This window comes from Aotus nancymaae, unplaced genomic scaffold, assembly GCF_030222135.1.
Source record: "Aotus nancymaae isolate 86718 unplaced genomic scaffold, 86718_ANA_hifiasm-v0.15.2.pri h1tg000057l, whole genome shotgun sequence".
Classification (NCBI taxonomy): domain Eukaryota; kingdom Metazoa; phylum Chordata; class Mammalia; order Primates; family Aotidae; genus Aotus; species Aotus nancymaae.
This window is the reverse complement of record NW_026988471.1, coordinates 53,480,346-53,502,913: the sequence shown is the minus strand read 5'-3', so window position 1 is coordinate 53,502,913 and position 22,568 is coordinate 53,480,346. Positions and strand designations below refer to the sequence as shown.

Below are 22,568 nucleotides of genomic sequence, written 5' to 3'. Positions count from 1 at the left end.
ACCTAATGGAAAACTACCAATAGTCCTTGAAATAAGCATCACAAAGTCTTTGTAGCAACATGGCAAAATATTTATAATGCATACTTAAGTAAAAATTCTATGCAGAACAGGTAACAGGTATTCGTGATGTTTAATTATGTGGGATTTGACACATGTGGCCCATTGGGCTATTAGATTTAAATGAAAGAATGTTTTTTTTTTTTTAAGACAGTATCTCTGTTGCCCAAGCAGGAGTGCAGGGGTGCGATCTCAGCTCACTGCAACCTCCACCTCCCAAGTTCAAGTTCAAGCGATTCTTGTGCCTCAACCACCCAAGTAGCTGGGATTACAGGCATGCACTAACACACCCAGCTACTATTTTTAGTAGAGATGGGGTTGTACCATGTTGGCCAGGCTGGTGTCAAACTACTGACCTCAAGTGATCCATCCGCCTCGGCCTGCCAAAGTGTTGGGATTACAGGCATGAGCCACCGTACCAGGCCCAAGAATGCTTTTATTACATTGTCTTTCCTGTTTAAAATATTGCATCTCTTACCAACATGTTTCACTAAAAAAACATGAAGTCTCCAAATGCCTAAAGAATGGATTTTTTTTTTTTTTTTTTTCTGAGATGGAGTTTCACTCTTGCTGCCCAGGCTGGAGTGCAATGGCACAATCTCAGCTCACCGCAACCTCCGCCTCCTGGGTTCAAGTGATTCTTCTGCCTCAGCCTCCTGAGTAGCTGGGATTACAGGCATGCACCACCATGCCCAGCTAATTTTTGCATTTTTAGTAGAGATGGGGTTTCTCCATGTTGGTCAGGCTGGTCTTGAACTCCCAACCTCAGACGATCCACTTGCCTCGGCCTCCCAAAGTGCTGGGATTATAGCCATGAGCCATCGCACCTAGCCTGAATTTTCATTTTTAAAAATAAAGATCCCCAAGTGATGCTACTCATCTGTTTCTTTGGAGAGTTCTAAATGCCTTGAGTTAATGATCAGAATATCATTTGTCTGGGAAATAATCCATATAGGTGCATACTGTCCCTGGGTGCCTGGTCCTGTGACTGGGGTGCAGCTCCTTCAGTCAGCACCCACTTTCTTATAAAGACTCCATCTCAGATCTTGCAATGCATCTTGAAATGCAAGGATCCTTAATCCATTTCTTCCTTTGACAAATAGAAAATGAGCCCTTCTGTGTGTTCACCCTTCCCCACTGTCCTCTTCTGAAAAATGGAGGTCTAATTGCTGGCACGGGAAAGAGGCTTGTTTTAACTGTCTGCTCCATCTGGTGGGTAGCAAACAAGGTTAGTATGCCCTGTTTTTCATAAAGCATGCAGACTTGTAAAATGGAAATAAAGAAGGAAATGATGACCAGGCACCCAGAGATCAGCTCCTGTCTTTTTATGCTGTGCTAGAAAAGAAAGGTTGTGAGCTGAGGGAGATCAGGAAAGCAGGAAGACCAGCAAGCAGGAAGAGCTGGCTGGGCACCCAAACATGGCGATACCTTGGAAGATGCCTGTGCAGGTCAGAGCTTGGAGGAGATGGGGCCGCAGGTGCTGAGGAGACAGTAAGAGTCAGCTGCACTGACAGTGGGGAGAGCCAGAAATCAGAGGAAAGAGGAATGATGGAAGTTGGGGAACGAAGGGGCCCCATGGCCAGTTCAGGGAGCTAGAGTGAAAATCTGACCTATCTCAGCTGCAGCCCATTGCTTCCTGTAGCTTGTCTTCACATCTTTTGCCTAGAAAGCAGATGAAAGAAAACGTATCCATAGAGGCTGTGGGCTGAGCCTCTCCTCCTCACTTTTTTTTTTTTTTTTTTTTTTGAGACGGGGTCTCGCTCTTGTTACCCAGGCTGGAGTGCAATGGCGCGATCTCGGCTCACCGCAACCTCCGCCTCCTGGGTTCAGGCAATTCTCCTGCCTCGGCCTCCTGAGTAGCTGGGATTACAGGCACGCGCCACCGTGCCCAGCTAATTTTTTTTTGTATTAATAGAGACGGGGTTTCACAATGTTGACCAGGATGGTCTCGATCTCTCGACCTCGTGATCCACCCGCCTCGGCCTCCCAAAGTGCTGGGATTACAGGCTTGAGCCACCGCGCCCGACTCCTCCTCACTTTTAAAACACCGAACACCAACGTGGGTGTTATGCTGAGCTGTGATTTATCCGGCCACCCTTCTGAGTACCTCCTTCCTCACTTCCTTCCTCCCATCTTTTCTTCCTTCCAAATATTTATTGTGTCCCCACCACACACTCTTTATCTGAACTTAAATTTGATATCTAAAGGACTTGAGCATGTATCGACAGTTGGAATCTGGGCAGCTACAGATTTGTAAGGCCAGTGAATCAGGCACCAGCTCTCCTCTAATTACATTGTACATGTATTTGGGAGCGAAGCTTGCACTTGCATAGCTGAACTCTAGAGTCACACGGATGCTCAAGGAGTCACTGAAGAGCTGTGGCTTCAAGAACCCAGTCTCGTGTGGCTGTTGAGTGGACATGACATTGGGCATTGCAGTCCTTTCTCTGAAAGCCCACCATTAGGGCAAGGGCTTACACACATGAGATGCCCTCCCGGCTGGCACTGGTTCCATGACAATCATTTCTCAGCCCACAGAGAAGTGGAGGAAAAGAATCTAGGTGGGGGCAGTTAGTGTAGTCTGAGGGTGTGGCCTCTGGAGAGATGTGTCAGAATTCAAATCTCCAGCTGCTATCTGTACAAGTACTTAACTCTTTAAGCCTTTGTTTTCTCCTTTGTACAATGAAGACGTTGCCCAATAGAACTGCGAGGATTTGATGAGATAATCCACCTTGAAACTTAGCACACTGCCTGGACAACATTATAGCTGGATACCTATTATTATTAGCAAGATAAAGTCACTCTGGAGAACAAAGGATGGAAATGAAACCGCTGGTTCGGAGTCCCCTACCTAAATCACTGACTGAGTTTTTTCAATCAGTTGTCCTGATACGCTCAGGTCTAGCGTGAGTTCCCGGCTTCTCTCCCTTTTCCTGTGGGGTGTGTTCACACTCACATATCCACTTGTTCCACAGAGCAGTATGCCACTGAGATCCTGAACACACACTCCTTCTCAGCTCAAGATATCAAGGCAGCTGAATGGAGATGAGGCAGGTGGAAGGTCAGTTCTGGGGTCAGCCGGACCGTGTTATCGCTTCTGAGCACTGTGGTCTCGGTTCTACCAGCTCTGGCTCAGCTCAGTCACCTTTTCTCTGGGGTGGCAGTTCAGGCTGTGGCTCTAACAACACCTCAGTGATAAGTCTCCACCTCACAGGCTCCGTGTGAAGGTTGGGATGAGTTAACGCAGCGGAAGTGCTAAGGGCGGCACCTAATGCATACAGTAGGCGCCTGGCCAATGCTGGCTGTGTCAGAGCCAGTGCAGAAATGGTACTCCTCTTGGTTCTGCGCCAAGTGCTACAAGGACAGCTTCCACTGGTCCCAGTGCCCAAGGATCTGAGACACAAGGGGGCCATCTGGTCATGTTCTGGCCAGAGCGCTGCTCCCCTCCTTCCCCACTTCCTGAGACAACTGTGATAGAGAAATGACGGAAATGCTGTGTCACCACTGAAAAGAGAATGTAAGGACAGGTTCATCTTCGCAAACTGTTCTCCTGTGGAATTTCAATTCTTTCCCCACCTGAGGTAAGTCAGACATGCTGCCTTCTCTTCTTTTCCAGACACCAGTGGGGCCCTCTTCCTTTAAGCCCTCATGTCTGAGTGAATGGCTTCCCTGGGACCTGGCCTCAGTGTCCCCAGCCCAGTTACCCTCTTATCTACAACAAAGCTCTCAGGCACATGGGACACCCTTGGCTTTTGGGTTATTAATTCTCTGGGTAATTTTACCCCTTGTCAGAGCTGGAGACTTTGTACAAAATAGGGTGCTGAGTGATGAGGGAGCCGCACCCCTGCCACGGGGCCAGGGAGCAGGGACGGTGTGTGCCACACAGATTGTTTCCCAGCCAAATGATGTTCCGACTCCTCAAAGAAACAGAATTAGCGCCTTTGGGAGGGCCTTATTTCAAAAGAAAATACTTTCTTAGATTGACATTTGGTTCACCTGTAAATTTATGGCATTCCCACAGCAGCGCCTGCTGCTGAGCTGTGCCAGTGTCTGAAGTAACCCCGCAATGCCTGCTGGAGAAGGGAGCTCGGGAGATGGGAGCGAAGGGAACTAGGCGGCTGGACGTCCTTCCTGCTTCCTAACCTACATTTGCTCTCTGAAGCCAGGTGTGCCCCAACGGAAGCACCTCGGACGGAAAACACGAAGGTGGGGGGAGTTTATCAACACGCACAAGGTCAGGGGCGGCCTTGAACACGTGAGCAAATATGCTTTAAAATAAAAGAGGCTCCTGCCGATAGAATCACATGGGGGAGAGGCGACTGATTTATGGAGTGTGGCATTTATCAGCTCATTTCATCTGTTTTAGAGACCAAGGCTCAGAGGAAGCTGACGAAGAGGCGTCTAACATCTTTGTCTTCATCACGTGGCTGGCGTGTGGTGGGTGCTTCACTGAGGGGACAAGGGAATACTTATCACGGGGCTGGGAGGTGAAGGAGCCACCATTCAGTCTGGCCTGAGCGCCTACCTTCTCTTTCCAGAAGACCAGAGGCTGAGCAAGCTGGATGAAGTAATCCAATCACGTGTCCCCAGGAAAGACAAGACTCCTAAAATCCAAGTGGGGAGATGTCAGACGTGTAATAGATGGCAGCAGGAAAGGCCCCGTCTGCACGCCTGCGAGCACTGGTTCAGAAACGCATGCTCTTTATGGCCATTTTAATTAGGGCTGTGGACATTCCCTTAAGATGGGAGATTAAAACCTTGAGCGACTGTTTCCTTAGAGAAAAACAAAACTTGAGGAACAGGAACATTAGAAATAACTCACTATGACTGAGAAACTAAAATGACGACCGAAAACGGAGCAGATATCCCAGGAGAAATGTTGTGAGCCAAGACTTGGCCTCAGCCCCACTGGAGAAAGCTCCCAGGTTCCCGTCCAAAGTCCAGACTCCAGACTGCAGGATGCCCCACCCTGTGGAGAAAGTCCCTGCGGACTTACGTAAGGGAAATTTCCCTTCCCATTAAAGAACCAGTTTCAGGAAACGTCACTAGTGTTCTGCCTCCCTCCTTTCTACTCCCGGACACAATGTGTCTCCACCGTGTGATAAATATCCCCGAAAAGACAAGTCAAGGCCAAGTGGAAACTTACACACGCCACATGCCCCTGGGGGCCCCAACATGGCCGCTCTCCAGGATGTCTGTGCTGGGTGGAACAAGGACGCACAGAACCCGCGCTCATCACGTGGCAGCCAAAGGCCTTGTGGGTGCCGGGTGGGTAAGGGAGTGAAGGGGGCTCCTGCCAGCTTCTCTTTCAATTACAGAGTCCTAGGCCTGTGTGTCCTCTTCCTGCTGCGACTCGGCCCTGAACATAAGAAAAACAAACCCTGATAAGTTACACCAGCTTGAAAGGAACCCTGAAAACAACACAGGTCAGGCAACTAACACAGGGGCTTTAGGAAACCCAGGCATTCCTGAGGAAGCAGGTCTTCCAAGCTCCCCTGCAGAGAAGAGTCAAATAAGGCATTACCTTGAAAAACTTGAATCCTACCAGATAATTCTACCCACTGTCACTCCTTCTCCCAAATCAGCCCAGTTCATGAGTATGAGGGGTTGGTGAAGCTTCTTCAACGTGAGTGAAAATGCCCTGAACTGCACGGAAGAGAAGTGTCAGATACTCACACATCGTGATCGCTAATTTATATGAAAGGGAACGAGCAGGACCTTTCACTTCTGTTTTCTGAAATCCTGCTTTTAAGGCTGACCTTTCACTTTCACAAAAAACATTCAAAGCTCAAACAGGATATGACACTCTTTCTCACAGGCACACCAGTTGGATTTTCCCTTTACAAGTTGAAAAACTCGTTTTTCTAGGGTGGCCTGTGTTCTTTAAGTTGGGTCTAAACCTTGAAAAACTTTGAAGCTCACATTTATTTCTCCCTGAGGGAAATCTTTATTCAGTTGTAACAAAAAAGCACTTCACTTTAAGTGCTTGATCCAGAGAACTGCGAGGCAAGTTCAAGAAACTCACACACACACAGCACGCCAAGGGAATGAGCTTCAACCAAAATGGGAGACGCTGACATAAGACAGGTTAAATATATGACGATTTGTAGAAGACTGAATGAAGGCTTAGAGGCAGAGAGTAAGAGTTATTTACTCAGACACTGCAGATGCGGTGAAACTATCTAAAAATGGGGCTGAAGGGGAGAATAGAGAGACCATGTACAAATGATTTTAAAAACGGCTCTCGGCGCTCCCGGGTATTTCTTTATCCCACAGAAATAAAGATTTATTTTCCTCGAAAACTCCAAACATAAATGTTCACAGTTCTACTTCTAATAGCCCCAAAATGGAAACAACCTAGATGTCCTTGAGTAAGCGAATGGCTAAAAAACTGTGGGACATCCATATGATAGAGTATTATTCAGCAACAAAAAGGAATGCACTGTTGATATACGCAATATTCCTTGGATCAATCTTCAGAGAATTACGTCAGTGAAAAAAGTCAATCCTGAAAGGTTACATCCTGTTGTAACCATTTGTTGGGGGAAGAAAACAACAGGTTTCTAGCAACAGAGAACAGATTGGGGGCTGCCAGTTTGGGGAGGGGGTGAAGGTGGGGCAGCAGGAGGGATCCTTGCGGTGGTGGAAATGTTCTCTATCTTGACTGAATGTCAATATTGTGTGTGTGATATTATACTATAGTGTTGTGAGCTGCTACCACTGGTGATAACTGGGTAAAGAGGACATTCTTACAATTGCATGTAAGTATTGCAAAATAGTTTAATTAAAAAAAAAACTGTTCCCAGTAATTATATTGGTGGTGGTAGTATTAGTATTGCTATTCTGAGTTTTTATAATATGGAATAAAGCAAATGAATAATTTTAGGATACTTTAGTGGATAATGAAGTATTTCACCATGATCTTCAATAAAGAGAGAAGTCTCTATTGAGCTTTGATGGACATAAGTCTTTTTTCTTCTTTTAAAATATGTTTTTGGTTATGGGCCATGTTTAGAAAGGCCAATCCAAAATTATAGAATATATTCACCAAAAAACAAAGATTTCACCTGAATAAAACTCAAATATATTTGAGCCCATAAATTAGTATTTTAAAAATTGTTCATCTTTAGATAGGAACCGACTTGTAAATAATGCCGAATATAGGAAAGTAATGCAAATAAAGACTCCAGCACCGATCCTGCCTTTCCTATATGGACTGTACCACCACATGAAGGGAAGCATGTCTTTTACAGGAATTCCAACTGACAAAGGAATGTATCCAGGGGAACTAACACAGGATCCCCATACACAAGCAATTCTAAAAGCACCAGGAACTTGGTGAGATGACATTGTGTCCATCACCCAGTCTGATACAGTTTCACCTACTCAAGATGCCACGGATTGTAAGAAGCACCATCACTCTTGTTACATCCAAAAAACCACAGCCAGTTCAAGCAGAGCACAACCCTCAAGGGCCATCAGAAGACACATCCTAACTTGAGATGCTCAAGTGGGACAAAAATTGGCCTTGACTCAAGTGACAATGCCATTTCATATCCTAAGCCTTATTTTCACTACTTCTCACTCTCCAGATTTATGGAGGAGCCAGTATTATCACCTATGCTGAATCACTGAAAATCAGGGTAAAATAGCACAGCATTACAGCAGTAAGAAATATGCAAACTCCTCAAAAAATGATAGTAGAGGAATAAAAACAAAACAAAACAAAACCAATTCATTATTTACCCTCCCAGGCTTGAAGCTCATGACCCTGTGTGGCCTATAACTTCTGCTGGCGAACACATCTTGATGAGGGTCTTCTGACGCTCTTCTCTCGCTGCCCATCATCTTCCACATTCAGGCCTCAGTGGATCCTCAGCAAGTGCAGGAAGAGATACTACCACCAAACCCCAGCTTCATAACTAGAGATCTGCGAACTGCTGAAATTACGTGCACGATGCCCCACATGTATGTATTTCTTATGGGATTCCAGGACTGCTGCTGTGAACTTTTTTGCCATCTACACCACTTTGTCAAGAGTACAAGACTGTTATTAATCACAATTGTTTCCAAGATGCTTTGCCTTAACTCAACATTTTGGTCTGTTGAGAACGGAACAACTTGATTCCAGCCCCTGAGCATGGCAAGGTAGGACTGTCATGGGAAGCAGGGGAGAAGATGGTGAGGTCTCAGTACATCTAGAGGTAAGAGAGTTAAGAGAAAGCTCTGATGCCACTCAGCTGTGGAGCCCAGGACCGATGCTACCTTAGGCACGGTCTTTGTAGAGTAACTTATTGGACATCCGTAATACTATCATCCACCACAGCTTTATGCAAGTGGCATGGAGTCAACATACCAATAACCCACAAAAGTATATCACTTGTAAATAACTTACAACTCTATGCTGAGGTCGGCAAACTGTGGTCCATGGGCCAAACCTGACCTGTCGCCTGTTTTTTTTTTTTACTTTTTGGTATGATCTGTACAAAATAAGACTTTATATTTTGAAATAAATCATTTAAAAAAATCAAAATATTGTGTAGTATGTGAAATTTATATGAAATTCAAATTTGTGCCTCTAAATAGTTTTATTGGAACACAGCCATGCCCAGGTGTTTAATCACTGCCTTTGGATTACACAATAGCAGAGTTGAGCAACAGAGACAGTATGGCCTACGAAGCCTAAAATATTTACTATCTCTGTCTCTTTACAGAATGAATTTGCCAACTCCTATCTTGGAGCTCGGATTTTGCAAGTGCTCTGGTAACTTCTTCATAAATGAAAGATAAAATCTGAATGTGTAACTACCAAACAGTCACATTTATTACTGTTCGCTGTAGTTTTCAAAGCTCACGCACCAGACATGCATCGAAAATGCAAGTGAGCCCGGACTGGTTGTAAAACATTTCCTGTTTGCCATTTCTCCCTGTGCAATTTCCCTACTGGGCATGCACACGCAGCAGAGGAAGAACAACAATAGTCACCGTGCTAGATTTAAAAGCATTTAATGACATAGCATATATTTAACAGATAGGGCAAAAGTTGAGAGGTACAGGTCGTACGACTGAGCACCAGGCCTGAGCGACCACCTCCCTGTTCAGGCCCAGCCTCTGGAGTTCATTCCTATCAATGTCATTTTGATTGTGCAGTAAGATGAAAATTTGTCATTACAATAGTTACAGTGACAGAGAAATGCACACTATGTATCAAATAGCAAGGAAATGAAGCAAATTATAAAACAGTGTGGCAACGCACGAGCAAGTAACCATTAGAGTAACATTACTTTGTCCAGTAAATGCTTCAGTTCCACCACTTGTACACTTACCAACGATTTAAAGGGTTTATTATACATCTAGTTTTATTATACTTTGTACTAGAATTATCTCAAACATACAATATAATGTATTTCAGCAAAAAAAAAATTGAAATTACAGATTATTTAAAACAGTATCAGTTTTCTATTCCTTCTTGTATACTGACATTCTTAACCGTTGTAGCAGTTGATGCAGAAAAGCTGCATGTCGTGTGTTAGTAAGTGATGCCAGATACAAATGGTTTGGTCTGTAGACTTAACGTGGAGCTGCACTGTGGCTGCAGCGAGATCATAATATGTGATCTGTTTAATAAAGGTTAGACCCATCGTGGGCACTTCTAATAGTCAAGACTCAGGGTAACCACCGGAAGTAAATGGAGAGAGAATGGTGTCAGGATATTGGTACATTTTGTCTCTGGTGAGCACAGGAAATATTGTTTAAGCACCGCTGCCTTGCATACCAACAGCACTAGAGGCGGGTTATTTCCAACACAGCCTCACAAAATTGAGGAACAGTTTAAATATTGAGATCTAATCTATATAATTTTATTAAAAAAAAATCTGGCCTTCCCTCTGCACCTCAAACTTTTGTAACTTGGAGATAAAGTATTTAGGTATGTTTCCCCCACCCCCCAGAAATGCTCTATAAATTAAAAAAAAAAAAAAATCAACCACATTGAGGAACATTAGGCACAGAGAGTAATGTGTTGGTTCTGAGCTTGCATGCTGGAATTTCACTGAAAAGGTAAGAGAAGGGCAGGAGGTAAAGGAAAGGAGTTCATTTCTTTTTGCCAAAAAGGCTGAACCGCTTCTCTTTATCTTTCTCTTTGTCCTTCTCCCGCTTGCCGGGACTGGACTCGCTGGTGATGGTGACAACGCTGGTGGGGAGGGTCTGTGCCCGGCTGGATGCTGGCGTGCTCTGGGTGCTGGCGGACACCTCGTGTTTATCAGAGGAGATGGCGGAAGAGATGGCCTGGATCCATGTGTTCATTTCCTCCTGGACAGAGGAAGGGACACAGGTGACACTCAACTAAGACAGGTGGGCATCAGGGGTTCTGGCTCCAAGGCTTGGGAATGGTGTATCTGGCCAACTGAGGGGTGAGCAGAATCACTTTTGGGCACTGTCCCCAAACGCACCTCTGCCTTATCAGTACAGGAGAGGGAACCTGGTTCAGCCTCTCATGAGAATTCAGTTTTATTGTACCTGAAGATCATCACCCTGGTATACGGCCCTATAAACTTGTAAGAGCTGGAAGACTAGTCTCAATCTGTGAGGTGGTCAGATCCTACCCTAGAAGGTGCTTGTTCACATTTAAAGCATTATATGTGTTGTTTTTTCATCAACGGACCCTCCCTTTCCTTGACGTTAGGTACCCACCCATGAAAGAGCTAGCTATGGGCAGAGGGGGCAGCAGGGGTCCCCATCACGATCCACACTCAGTCCAGGAACCACCTCACTGTGCCTCATCCCTAGGAGGGGACAGGCAAAGATTCCCTCCATCAACTTCAAGGGATCCTGCCTGGCCAGGGACAGTGAGATCATATTCCTTGCCTTCTAGAGACAGAACCAAACACCTCCTAGTGCTGGTGACTGGAGCCTAGAAACAACCAATGATCATCAATTACATGAAGAACATTCTGAATAAAGCCTATCATCCCACAAACACTTGCAAACTCCTCAGTTCTTGAGAGAAATAAAATTTAGAAACTTACATCGTCTTTGGCTTGGAAGAGGTACTCATTGCCATCATTTAGTCTGTAATTTCAAGGAAAAAACTCAGTCACCACTTAACTACAGAGAAATAAAAATCCCCCAACTCCCATATCCCACACAGGACAGAAGCAGACAACAGGAGTCACAACAGAAGCATCAACCTTAATATGTAACCCCTGAGCCTGGGGACCCCCTGGAGATCAAGAAGCCATATAATCACGCCAATGATACACACAGGCAGCCTGTGCTTCAATCTAATGGAAGGATTTTAAAACCCCCAAACATAGCATTTGGCTTTATTGTGGCAAAGATCACTTGGATGCCTGATCACTTACTGGTCTAAACTGAGTTCAGAAGAAAGCTTTTAAACACTATGAGCCCTTCTGAAATTCTGCTGAGCTTATATCCCCTACATTCACAAGTTCCAGGGTGTCAGAATAGGTAAACAGAAAATGTCTCTTCAATTTTTCTTCTACTGTATGTCTTACAATTAAGAAGCCCTATCAGTGCGACACCGAGAGGTCCCTGGGCTTGGAGGGGACACACACTCACTCTGCAGCTGTAGAGAGGAAGAGGGCGCTGTTGTGCAGCAGAAGGCGGCTGCCCTTCCCTAATACCCCAGCTCTCTGAAGGTGCACGAAGAGTACAAAAGGGAAAACAGTCATGGAGACAAGCTGCCGGTGCCTCGTCTTACAAAACGTACAGCGTTCCAGGGCCCAAAAAGCCTGCCTGCACTGCACACCAGCAGAGCTTAATAAATCAAACCATTTGACACTCTCTCCTCTGCAGCCCTTGGCCTAGTCCTACTGGCATGAAACATAAATAAACAAAGACTGAAGCTTTTCAGATCCCAAAACAACAGAGCAAATCAGTAAACTAGCATCCTAACTGCTAAAATGTTTATTTTTTACATTTTTAAAAGATAAAGTAATTTTTCTGCCTATTTCCAAGTGTGATGAGAAATTCCGAGCTTAGCTCCACTCTGTAGGAAGGTATATGTATCCTACAGGGTAGAGACATTCGGAACTAGATGGTTCGGGGCAGCTGGAACATCTGCTGGGAGAGTCAGGGGAGGACAGGGTCCCAGGCCCCATCCAAGCATTTCCTGTTTGTCTCCATCCAGCTCCAGGATGACTCACTTGACCCATCTCCAGATAACTCATTAGCAAAGAATAGCATCTCCTGGGTTGGGATAAGCTTAAAAGATGGGGAAACTATTTTTCAAAGCCTCTCTTAAACTGTGAAATGTGACTAGCTCTATTTAAGTCTTAGGGAACAGTAAGTGCCTGGTTATAAAATCAAAAGCTCCCTTATCCTTCAATGCTCAGCTGTACTGTTAACCACGGGGAAGCTGGTGGCTGGCCACAGCTGCCAAAGAATCTAGCCTGAGACATGTGCCAAACTGGTTTTTCACTTTATTGGGGATTTAAAATGGCACAAGAGAGAACCAACTAATCACAGTAGCTGTCTAAGAAAACCAACTCTCAGAGTGGAAGTAAACACATACTCACTCTGGCAACCATGCCACTCACGGTAACTCTCACCTTAGCTTGAATACGTGTTTCTTCTTTTTGTAATCAAGGGCCACTTCGCAGACAGCTTCTTTCAAACTCACAGGGACCTCGCTGTGGTAGGGAATTCCAGAAGCAGCAGTCTTTGCATCTTTGTAGAAACCCATTTCTTGGTTATTTATGACACAATAAACATTGTGCCAGGACCTGAGCAATTAAAAAAAAAAAAACAGGTGGGGGAAAGATAAAGGCTCTATCACACTCCCCTTAAAGAACTTCACATTTGATTAACATGGAAATAATCCTCATACAACAGTGTGAACTGCCCCCCTTTCTTATTAGAAGCCCTTCCTAAATTCTGCTAACACTCAACAACAGAAAAAATTCCTCCATGGAGAGTCTGGGGAAGGCACAGGGCAGGTTTTTGAGGGCTACATCTCTCTTAATTTAGAGAAAAGCAAGTTGCCCTCTAGTACTCTGAGCTCATTTTGATTGGTGTTTAGTGCTCTTTGCTGTAGTGCCCTCTTAAGGTAATGGGCTACAGGTCATGCTCCTTGTCTGAAACACACCTGTCCTCTAGCAGCAGCTCCTCCAGCTGCAGCTTCACTACTCACGTGGCTGGGAAATTTGATAGACAGACCAACTCAGGGCCATCAGCACTTACAGCACCTTTGACTAAATTAGAATAAAGTGGCCTTTCTCCTATAATATGGCAAACTGTCCTAATATAATAATTTTAGCAAACTAACCTAATATACTAATTTATATATATTAACATATAAATCCCTATGTTGTCCTCAATGCAAACGGCACTTCTTAGATGTTCTGATCCCCTTGTATAGCAAACGAACAGCACAATAAGACATGGTGGTCCCAGGTGGCTGGGTTTACTAGTTAAGCATATAGACTTTGCAGTTTCATATTTCAGCTTCGCCATTACTAGGCTTCCACAGAAAGTGAGCTTTGTTAACCACTCAGAGCCTCTGTTTCCCATCTGTGAAGTAAAGTAACTTGGGCTCTTCAGAGTCAATGAATATATAAAAAGGCTGATATGGAGATCAGGTCAGGGAAAATGGTGAATGGCTTTTACGAAAAACCCACAAGGAGTCCTAAATGAAATCATTCACTTAAGGTAAATCATTCACTTCAGTCTCAATCTAGCAAATTCCTTCTCCAGATGAGCTACTAAGGCCCCTTCTAGCTACTCCCATCCAAACATAACTCTTCCTTCTCTCAGTGGATAACCAGCATTCTACTCCCGCTTTCCAGTGTCAGCCCGAGAAGAATGCAATGTCCAGGAAGCTACCAAAAAAAAACGAAACAACGTAAGCACATGCTTCCCTAATGACTCAAGAGTGGCCCGCCTTATCCACTCACAGGCTGACTTTCCATGCTACTGTGGCAGCCTCTGCTGCCGTTACCTGCTTGAGGCTTTCTTATTGTGGGCCTCCCACTCGTGTTTCCGATTGAGGAAGCCTTCCATCTGGGCCGAAGGCGTCTCCTGGGTTCTAGCTGGTAAGGTGGCGGCACTCTGGGCCGGGAGGGCAGTCTTGGCTTTGCGATCAGAAGTTGGGGAGGGGATGGGGCTGGACTCTTTAGAGCTTGTCCTCTGTTCTGTAGCGCCGTTGACCATTTCACTTGTGTCCACCGTATCTGCCATCTAGGGACAGCGGAAAGGCCATTCAGCTAACTCTGTGAGCCATGGGGGTGACCACATACGCTCTACCTGACTCGCACACGTGGCTGTGTATAAATGCCTGGCACAGATCGAGGCAGTACAGTAAAACCATTGCACACCCACAAAGCCAGCTGGACACCAAAGACATTAGAAGGTGGGAATGGATTAATACCCGCCCATTTACAGGGAAATGAGAAAAGCAAAATGCCAGTATGAGTTTTACTGCACTCTACTCCTCTGATCAATAAATGTAACTCAGATCATCTCCTCTTATGGTTACTTTAAAACAAAAAGACAACGGTAACAATCACACATATTAAATATGAAAGAGAGTGGACGTTATACAGCAGCCACCTTACAACCAAGGATGCCACCAGAAGGGCTGGAAGTTTAAGCGAAAGGGCATTCACAAACAGACCGATAGACAACTCTATCAGAGCTACATGGCATTCCCCCAGAGTAAGACAAGGAAAGACCTTGGTTCCTGAAAAGGCTCTCTGGCTCTCCTCCCCCTCCCCTCAACACATTGTCATAAACACATGCAGAAATTAGGACAACAATCATGCATTTCACATCTACCATCCCAGTTAGACTTTGGAACTTAAGAGCTGGAAGGAAATGAGGCAAGTCAACAAACGTCAATTTGACCACATCTGCCGAAGTTGTATCGTGAGTGGGTTGTAGTTTGTGTTAAAGGAGCTGGAAAAGCCAATCACAGTCACTCAACACCACACAGCTATTTACCCCCAAACAAAGACAGAACCAGGGCCTTCCCCATCACGGGTTGGTTGATCACGGTGCCTTGCTGCACTGAGACGAGAAAGCCCAGAGACAGCCAGGCTTCCAGCAGCTCTGACCCTTCAGGCTGGAGACGTCTTCGGGAGCGTTCCTTCCCAAGCTCATTTAAATTGTAACCCTCATGGCTTTTCGGCTTTGGAAATGTAGTAGGGTCTTGATTCATTATCATTTTCAGCCTGTGTACCATCAACTGAGTACCATTAACTGTAGCAGCCCCTGGTTGATACACCCAGGGTGTGGATTAGCGAGTTACTAAAGCTGGGTGTGGCTGACACTTTAGTGGATTACAGACAACCTGCACCCCTCGTACACAGACAAACATGGAGGAGTCAATGGCACGCTCATTAGATACGTCGCCCACCACTGCTGCCCAGAACCAAAGTGACACCAAATTAGCAGTAACAACTTTGACAGGATAAAACGGTAGACTGGCCACCACCATGTGAACACTTGGATCTATCAACTCTTGGGAACTGGATCTCTCACTTACTAGGTTTTATCTGAATGGCTGGGTCCAATGCTTGATTTTGAACAAAACTTTTTTTTTTTTTTTTTTTTGGGAAAAGGGCTGGAGATAGCTCCAGAAGGAGGGAGAATCACAAGTTATGTCTATGCAAACTATCATAATTAGCATAAGGGCTGAGGGAAGACTAGAAACTATGGAGTTTAAGGGTGGTTTTGATTGGAACCTTTTATCCTCACAGCAATGTGGAAAATATATGATTAGGACAAAAAGACTTTTGGGGTGGGGGGAAGCAGGGGGTATGTGTGCATGCATGCTGCATGGTGATCACCCAGGCCTTGCAAGTGACAGACTGTAGGCACGTGCTTATGAGCAACAGACTACTTAAAAAGTTCTCCTTTTCACTTTTAAAGGAGAGTTGCAGGAGGGGAAATAACTAAAAAACAAAGCCCTGAGTCAAAAGAATGTGAATGGACTTTAAAGGTAGAAAATCTCCTCTAGTGAGATTTCAGGAAACTTCTGGTGAGGAGGAATTATGAGTTTGGTCTGGAAGGCCTGAGCCAGATGTGAGTCCATAGAGACATGGGTTAGTATATACAGAAACCAGGTTAAAAAAAAATTTAGTGCTGCAGGTTTGACTTGAAAGCTGCTAGTGACAGCAATGACCTGGGTAGAGAGACGTTTCCTTGAAAACGGCTAAAATTTATCATACTTGGTCACACTGCAAGGTAGATGAAGGCCAGGGAAGCCTCTTCTGAGGGAAATTCTGCAGCAAAAATTTTTTCTTTAGAGTTAGAAGGAAAGAGAAAACCCCAAACCAGTATGCAGAGATCATTAATGTTTATGCAAATTGAATCACTAACCAAGAAAACAAGGAAAATAAAAGGAACAAAATGAATTTTAATGGACATATGCTTTAAGCATGCCAACAGACAACACACCACTAGAGACACACATCAAAAGCAATCACAGTGCTATGATCAAATGATGGGTACATGTGAACACATCCCCTGCAACCCCCACCCCCCGACGTTGCTTCTCTTTAGCGATTAGTCCGGAGTGCTTTAGTGGCTAGGCACACCCGAGATACTTAAATCATGAGGTGAACATAAATGCAATGTGACAACTAGTAGCACAGAAAACACCTGATTGGTTTTTGAAGTGCACGAAGCAATGCTATTTTCAAGTGCATTAACTTGAGCCTCTGCGTCATCACTCAAAACAATAAAAAGACTTTTTCTCCTTCTGATACAATCCAATTGTAATTAAAGTTTTGTTATGACAAGCTACAATTTAAAAATCTAGATAAAAATAGGCATGATAGCAAATGCTAAAAGCATCGTAGCACTCCTTTCTTGTGTGCTTATGTGGTTCCTTTTTTGGAGGGTCTTCTAGATACAAAAACGTGTCAAATTGGGTATCAGTTCTGATGATACAAAATTTAAACACACACACACACACACATATATATATATATGAAAATATCACATATATACATATAGATCAATCAAACACAAAATATAATTTGGAGCCAGAAACACACATTAGAACTCCCTAATGACCAAAGACAGAGCAGAAGTTTTTTTTCTAAAATGAATTTTGATGTGTTTTAAGGCAGAGACCCAATAATGATGCACACTAACCCCGAACATAAGAAGCTTGGCATCTATCTATATACCCATCTACAATCAGAGTAGATAGATATGTACATAGAGATAAGGAAAAACAAACAAGATGCTATATGACGTTATCCTGACAAAAGAAAAAAAAGACATGCATCATGAAATAAAAAGACAAATCAGACTTAACTCATGAAGAACACATATCAAAACAGGTTTCTGATTCCACTAACACATCTAAGTATGGCAAAGGAGCAAGTGAATGTCTCACAAGGCTTTGATGAATAATATGGATTTGGTTTTGTTTTTATCGGTACCAGGAAACCATCTCTGTCTGTCACCAGCATTTATTTCTAAGGAAAAGGATTTCTGTTAAAACATTTTCAATTCCTGCTGGTGGCCAGATAAATACCATCCTAAAAGCTTTCTTTATCGGAGAATTCCGCAAAATGTCTTGAGAAATGAACAATGAATCAGAACATTAATCCAAGACGTACAGTGGAGTTTGTCTACAGAGACACTGACATGACTTCTGAAGCCAGGGTGCATGCGAGCGCTCCCAGGCATGGTCCACCAAGTGCAACGTTCAAGTAATCAGGATGAACCACAATGGCTTCTGTTCCATTTGTTTGAAAAAATAAAACAGTTTGACACCCTGAAGTCATCGGCTGAATGGAGAGGCATGGAAGTCTGCGAGGCAGACTTCTAAAACATGCTGAGAACCGCTGTCACCTGCTGCGTCCCATGTCTCAGCAGCACTGACAGGGAGCGAGACAGAGGTGGCGGCAGCAGTCAGTGGGCACTTTACTCCTGAGGCTGGCTGCAACATCTGTGCAAGGAAGCCTACGGTTTTCAATTCAGGACTTGGCAGAAAAAAAGTGAGAGAGGAACTGGTTTGTAAAAAGTAATAAATGACCCAAGGGTCTGAAACGTTTGAGATTGTGTGCCTAAAATTAAAATAGCTTCCAGAATATATCCAACTTCCCCCCTTCCTTTTTTTTTGTCATCTTCGATAAATGAATGCATCTTTCATGGAATGTTATACAGCTGACTTTAGGCTTTAATCTTAGTATAGAACGTCTCCCTCCTCATACACCAGTCTTCCTAGTTAATAGTAAACTACTGCAGGTTAATAACCTCTGTAAAGGGGGCTGCATATAGCATAGTACTGTGCCCTGTTAGAATAACTGAATGTGTCATACCTGTTAGATTCTAGTTTTCTTCTTCATTATGCTGTAATCTCATTTAATTTCATTTCAATTACTCATGTAAGGATTTCGCTGTAAAATCTTAATAAAGTAAAAAGCTCACAATAAATAAACAAAAAATAAGTATGCTGCTTTAAGGCAACTGGGCATCCATCAGTTAAAAGACTCAAACATGAATTAAATGCAAACAAATATGAAACCAAGGAAGGCTATGAATTAAGTAAAAATTTTAACATTTTGGGTGAAGTGGAAGCCAAAAAGTCAAAACCAAGAGGATTTGGAAAGGGTGATTCTTGACAAATGGTAGTGAACTTCACAGTCCAGACCATGGCTGGTCACTGGCTGTCCGTCTGCTATTAAAGTTTTTGTAGTTTTGGTAGGTTTGAGAGCGGTAACTAACCCGTGGAGATCCCTGTTCAGCCGGCAAACCGTTTTGGGAAACTTGTTCTCCTTTTGAAGTATCCCTGTTAGGGAAGAGGGGAAATTAGGAGGAAGGAAAAGGAAGAAGAGGAGAAAGAGGAAACCGTAAGAGAGGGTGGGGAGAACATCATCACTCAATTTTACTACGTGCGACCCTTTCACATAATGTAATTCTTTTTAAGTCTGAAACTTCCAAGTGTTTTAAATAGACTCTAGATAGAAAATATGTCTACAGGAATGCCCCATGCCCCACACCCCACCAAATAAAGACAGCATTCGAGGTTGCCATGGAGCTCTTACCATAGCAAAATAATTAGCTGTTTGGAAATAGAGAATAATTGCTGCCCTCTGTGTGAAGTTACTTAGAACTTTCAAAAAGCATCACCACAAAACCACTGGCTTAACATTTGAGCAGTTCACTCCACGCATTTAACCATATGGAAGTTCTGAGCATCCTGCGTGTGTGTGCACAAGATGAGAAAGGGCACTGTCTACATTCTATTTCTGCTACCTACATAGCTGTGTGACTGTGGACAAATCAGTGTCCTCCAAGGTTATTTAGGGGTAACTATACAGACTTTAAATGGTTTGTGGAAGCAATCAACAGTCAGGGCATGTGGTTAGGCCTAGCAAAGCAAGGCTTCCAAAAGATCCCCATAAACCTCATTGGCCACTGGGGCTAAGGGCCCAGCCTCTGGAGCTGCTGAGACTCACCACTGCTGCTGGGACTCGGCTTCCTCTGAAACCTTCGTGCTCGGCTCGGGAGAAGGCGGCTGCCTCTTCCTCTCCTCTTCCTCTTGCTGTCTGCGCACTTCCAGTAACTCCAACTAAGAGAAAACAGAATGATGTTCGGTAGAGTCCTAGACTCTGCCTCTTTTCAGAAAAAGGTTCTAAGAACCCAGGAAGTCCTCCTGTCTAGTTTGCTAAACTGGACCATAATGGACAAGAAGAAGCTCTAACATCCTGAGCCAAATCGAATTAGGTTCACAGGAACTGCAGCTACAACCTAAAACTACAGGAAATGGTCTATTCCATGGGCTGGCAAAATTCCTGTGAGTTGTTTGCACGACCCCTGGGAGCATGGGTTTAATTTCTAAATTAACTATGCAACTCTCAACTTTGCTGAGAAGGAAAGTACCTGAGCCTGAGGGTTCATGCTGGACTCTCCAGGAGAGCTCAGACAAACACCAGGGACAGAGCTGCAATAATTCTCAAGGAAGCCGCTTGTGCTGTGGTAGGGATCTGCGTTCAGCCAAAACCCAAACAACATATTAAAAAGCCACAGAATAGTCTAACTGAAACAAAGCCATTTCATGAGTCATATGGATGCACCAGAAGTACTCTATTTTAACACAAACGTATGCAGGAACACTTTAAATGCTCAGAACTGGAAATCAGAAACACCATTTTTGTACACTGCAAAGGATCAGCTTTCTACCAGGAATGCAAGAGTCTTGCGAGAGGAAACACCAGTGCACAAATCCTATTCTAAGGCCTTTATGTTGGCAGAAGAGAGAGGATCAGGAATGGGGAATTAATAACAGGCTAGAGGCTAGGATTAAGCTTCTATTTGATGGAAATTCAAATTCTGAAATTCTAAAGAAAACTTTAAGGCCATGCCCCTTTAAGTACAAAACTTTTATGAGTTAGAGGAGAAAGGAAGATTTGAAGAAAAAACAAATGCCACCAATCAATCCCCACGCAGGAAGCTATTATAAGGGATCATAAATCCAAGTGCCCAGGATGTGACTGAGGAGGTAAACAGTCCTGACTCTCTCACTAGGTCCTGCTCCACAGGAGCCACCATTTTAAGAAGATCCTCCCTGCTTGAAAAAAAAACAAAAAAACCAAAACCGAGCAATAGTGTGAATTCCCTGGTCTAAGAGGCAAGCAGGAAGAAAAGGCTGCCCAAGGCACCAACAGGCAAAGGGCCCAGCCGCCACTTACTGTAGTCAGCCTTTCCAGGGCGGAGAACCTCTCATCCCAGGTTGCTGCAGACTTCTCAAATGCCTCATGGCGCTTGATGAGCTTCTCCACCTCATCCACGCTCTGGCCTATCTCTCGGCTGGATAGGTACGGCTCCTGTCCAAGCAGCCAGGCCTCGGCCACACTGGCGTCTCTTGAGAACTGATGGACCTCCAGAACTGCACAGGGTACCATGAATTAGCACACGTTGGCCAGGAGGTGACCTGGCAGTCAGGACAGACTTATCTCCTGGCACTGCTGCCCTCTGGTGATGGCTACCTGCATAACCAGTTACTGTGTACTCTAAATTAGCCCTGTCTGTCCAAGGCAAATGTAATGTGAGCCACACACGCAACTTTCACTTTTCTAGTAGCCACATTAAAGAGTAAAAATAAATAGGTGAAATTAACTTTAACAGTGTATTTCACATAGTATGTATAAAATTATCATTTCAATGTGTAACCAATATGAAAAAAACTATTGAGATCTGTTACAATCTTTTTTCTTCTAAATTTAAATCTGATGTGCATTTTATACTTATGGCATACATTCACTGTACATCTCAATTTGAGACATTTCAAGTTCTCAAGAGCCATATGTGGGATAGCAGCTATCATACTGCCCGGCATAGGTCTATAGTGAACGCTTTGCTCACTCAACCCCACTTCATGAGCTAAGCCTTCAGAAATCTGAAGGAATTCAATCTACACCTAGCCAGATGGTGCAGGCATTTTTAACTCACCCTCTGTTGGGTGGTAGTTCTGTGTTTTATTGTGGGGGTTTTAGAGGGAGAGAAAAATATGGGAACACTACAGATGGTGGGAACCAAGGCTTTTGCTCTGTTTCATTCATGGAACACTAGTTCCACTCTGGTCATGAGAAGGCAGGTTAGAATCTGGCTTTGCGCTATAGCTAACATTGATTTTCACTGCATTTCATGCAGCAAAGCCTGGGGTCATTAAGGTAAAAAATGGACTGTGGGCAGCATTAGTGTCCCAAGGAGCTGACTAGCTGTCTGCTTTCAGCACCTTGGTAGCCTCCAACATGGCTACATTAAGAAGATGCTACCTCTGCATTAGGGACTTGTTGGCTTTTCAAGGCAGGGACTGTGCATGTCATCACTGTGCCCCTGGTGTACAAGCTGGTGCCCAGTTCAGTGTATGGCTTGGGTTGTGCTGAACTAAATGAAATTGCTCCACAATTCTCAAAACATACATTCCAAATCCTTCTACAAAGAATGGTCAAAAAGTGGGATTTCTGAGGGCTCTCTGGGCCCAAGAGAGTGTGCTATCAAACCTCTCAGAAAAGGCCCTTGGATTTGGTTTCTACTAAACACCTATGACATGCACAGATGGGGTTAGAATATAAGGACAGAGCCCAGAGCTCCAACACAGAATGGCAAAGCATGGTAAGCAATGCTTGAGTTGGTCTGTTAGTGCTCATACCAATTATGAAATGCTATTCCCAATAGTGTACATTATAAACCCTGTACTGGCTCACATATTTCCTTATAAAATGAGAATTAAAAATAGGATCTAATTCACAAAGTCACTTTGGGGAGTAAATACAGAAATATATTAAAAAACCACAAAGCACAATGCCTTGTTCACAGCAAAACCTTAATGGATGTTAGTTTTTATTTTATTATGCCATCAACATTCCACTAAGGGCACCAAATATAAGACTTAATGAGATCAACTTTCCACCTTGTTGACTCTGAAGAATTCTTGAAGAGAAACAGGGGAGGGGGCTTCTATCTGTATTCTCCCAGGGAGGTGCCAAATTGTCATCCCTCTGTCGTTCCTAAAGAACATCCAAATC

At 44.0% G+C, this 22,568-nt stretch overlaps 1 protein-coding gene across 4 annotated transcripts in view; it reads right to left on the bottom strand.

Moving 5' to 3' along the window:
* Positions 1-9,047: 9,047 nt before the first annotated feature.
* The window catches only part of SPTBN1 (spectrin beta, non-erythrocytic 1), a 213,675-nt gene continuing 200,154 nt past the window's right edge, over positions 9,048-22,568 (bottom strand). For 3 of the 4 annotated variants that reach the window (XM_021672858.2, XM_064364095.1, XM_012477173.2), the window contains 7 exons: positions 20,730-20,926; positions 19,497-19,609; positions 18,763-18,826; positions 14,018-14,256; positions 12,630-12,803; positions 11,085-11,127; positions 9,048-10,368 (listed from right to left, as the gene is read on the bottom strand). In XM_021672858.2, the coding sequence (XP_021528533.1) occupies positions 10,150-10,368; positions 11,085-11,127; positions 12,630-12,803; positions 14,018-14,256; positions 18,763-18,826; positions 19,497-19,609; positions 20,730-20,926 (1,049 nt within the window). In that variant the 3' untranslated portion in view covers positions 9,048-10,149. Of the gene's footprint in view, positions 10,369-11,084; positions 11,128-12,629; positions 12,804-14,017; positions 14,257-15,597; positions 18,827-19,496; positions 19,610-20,729; positions 20,927-22,568 lie in introns of those variants that run through there. The other variant, XM_012477174.2, reaches the window with a different exon arrangement.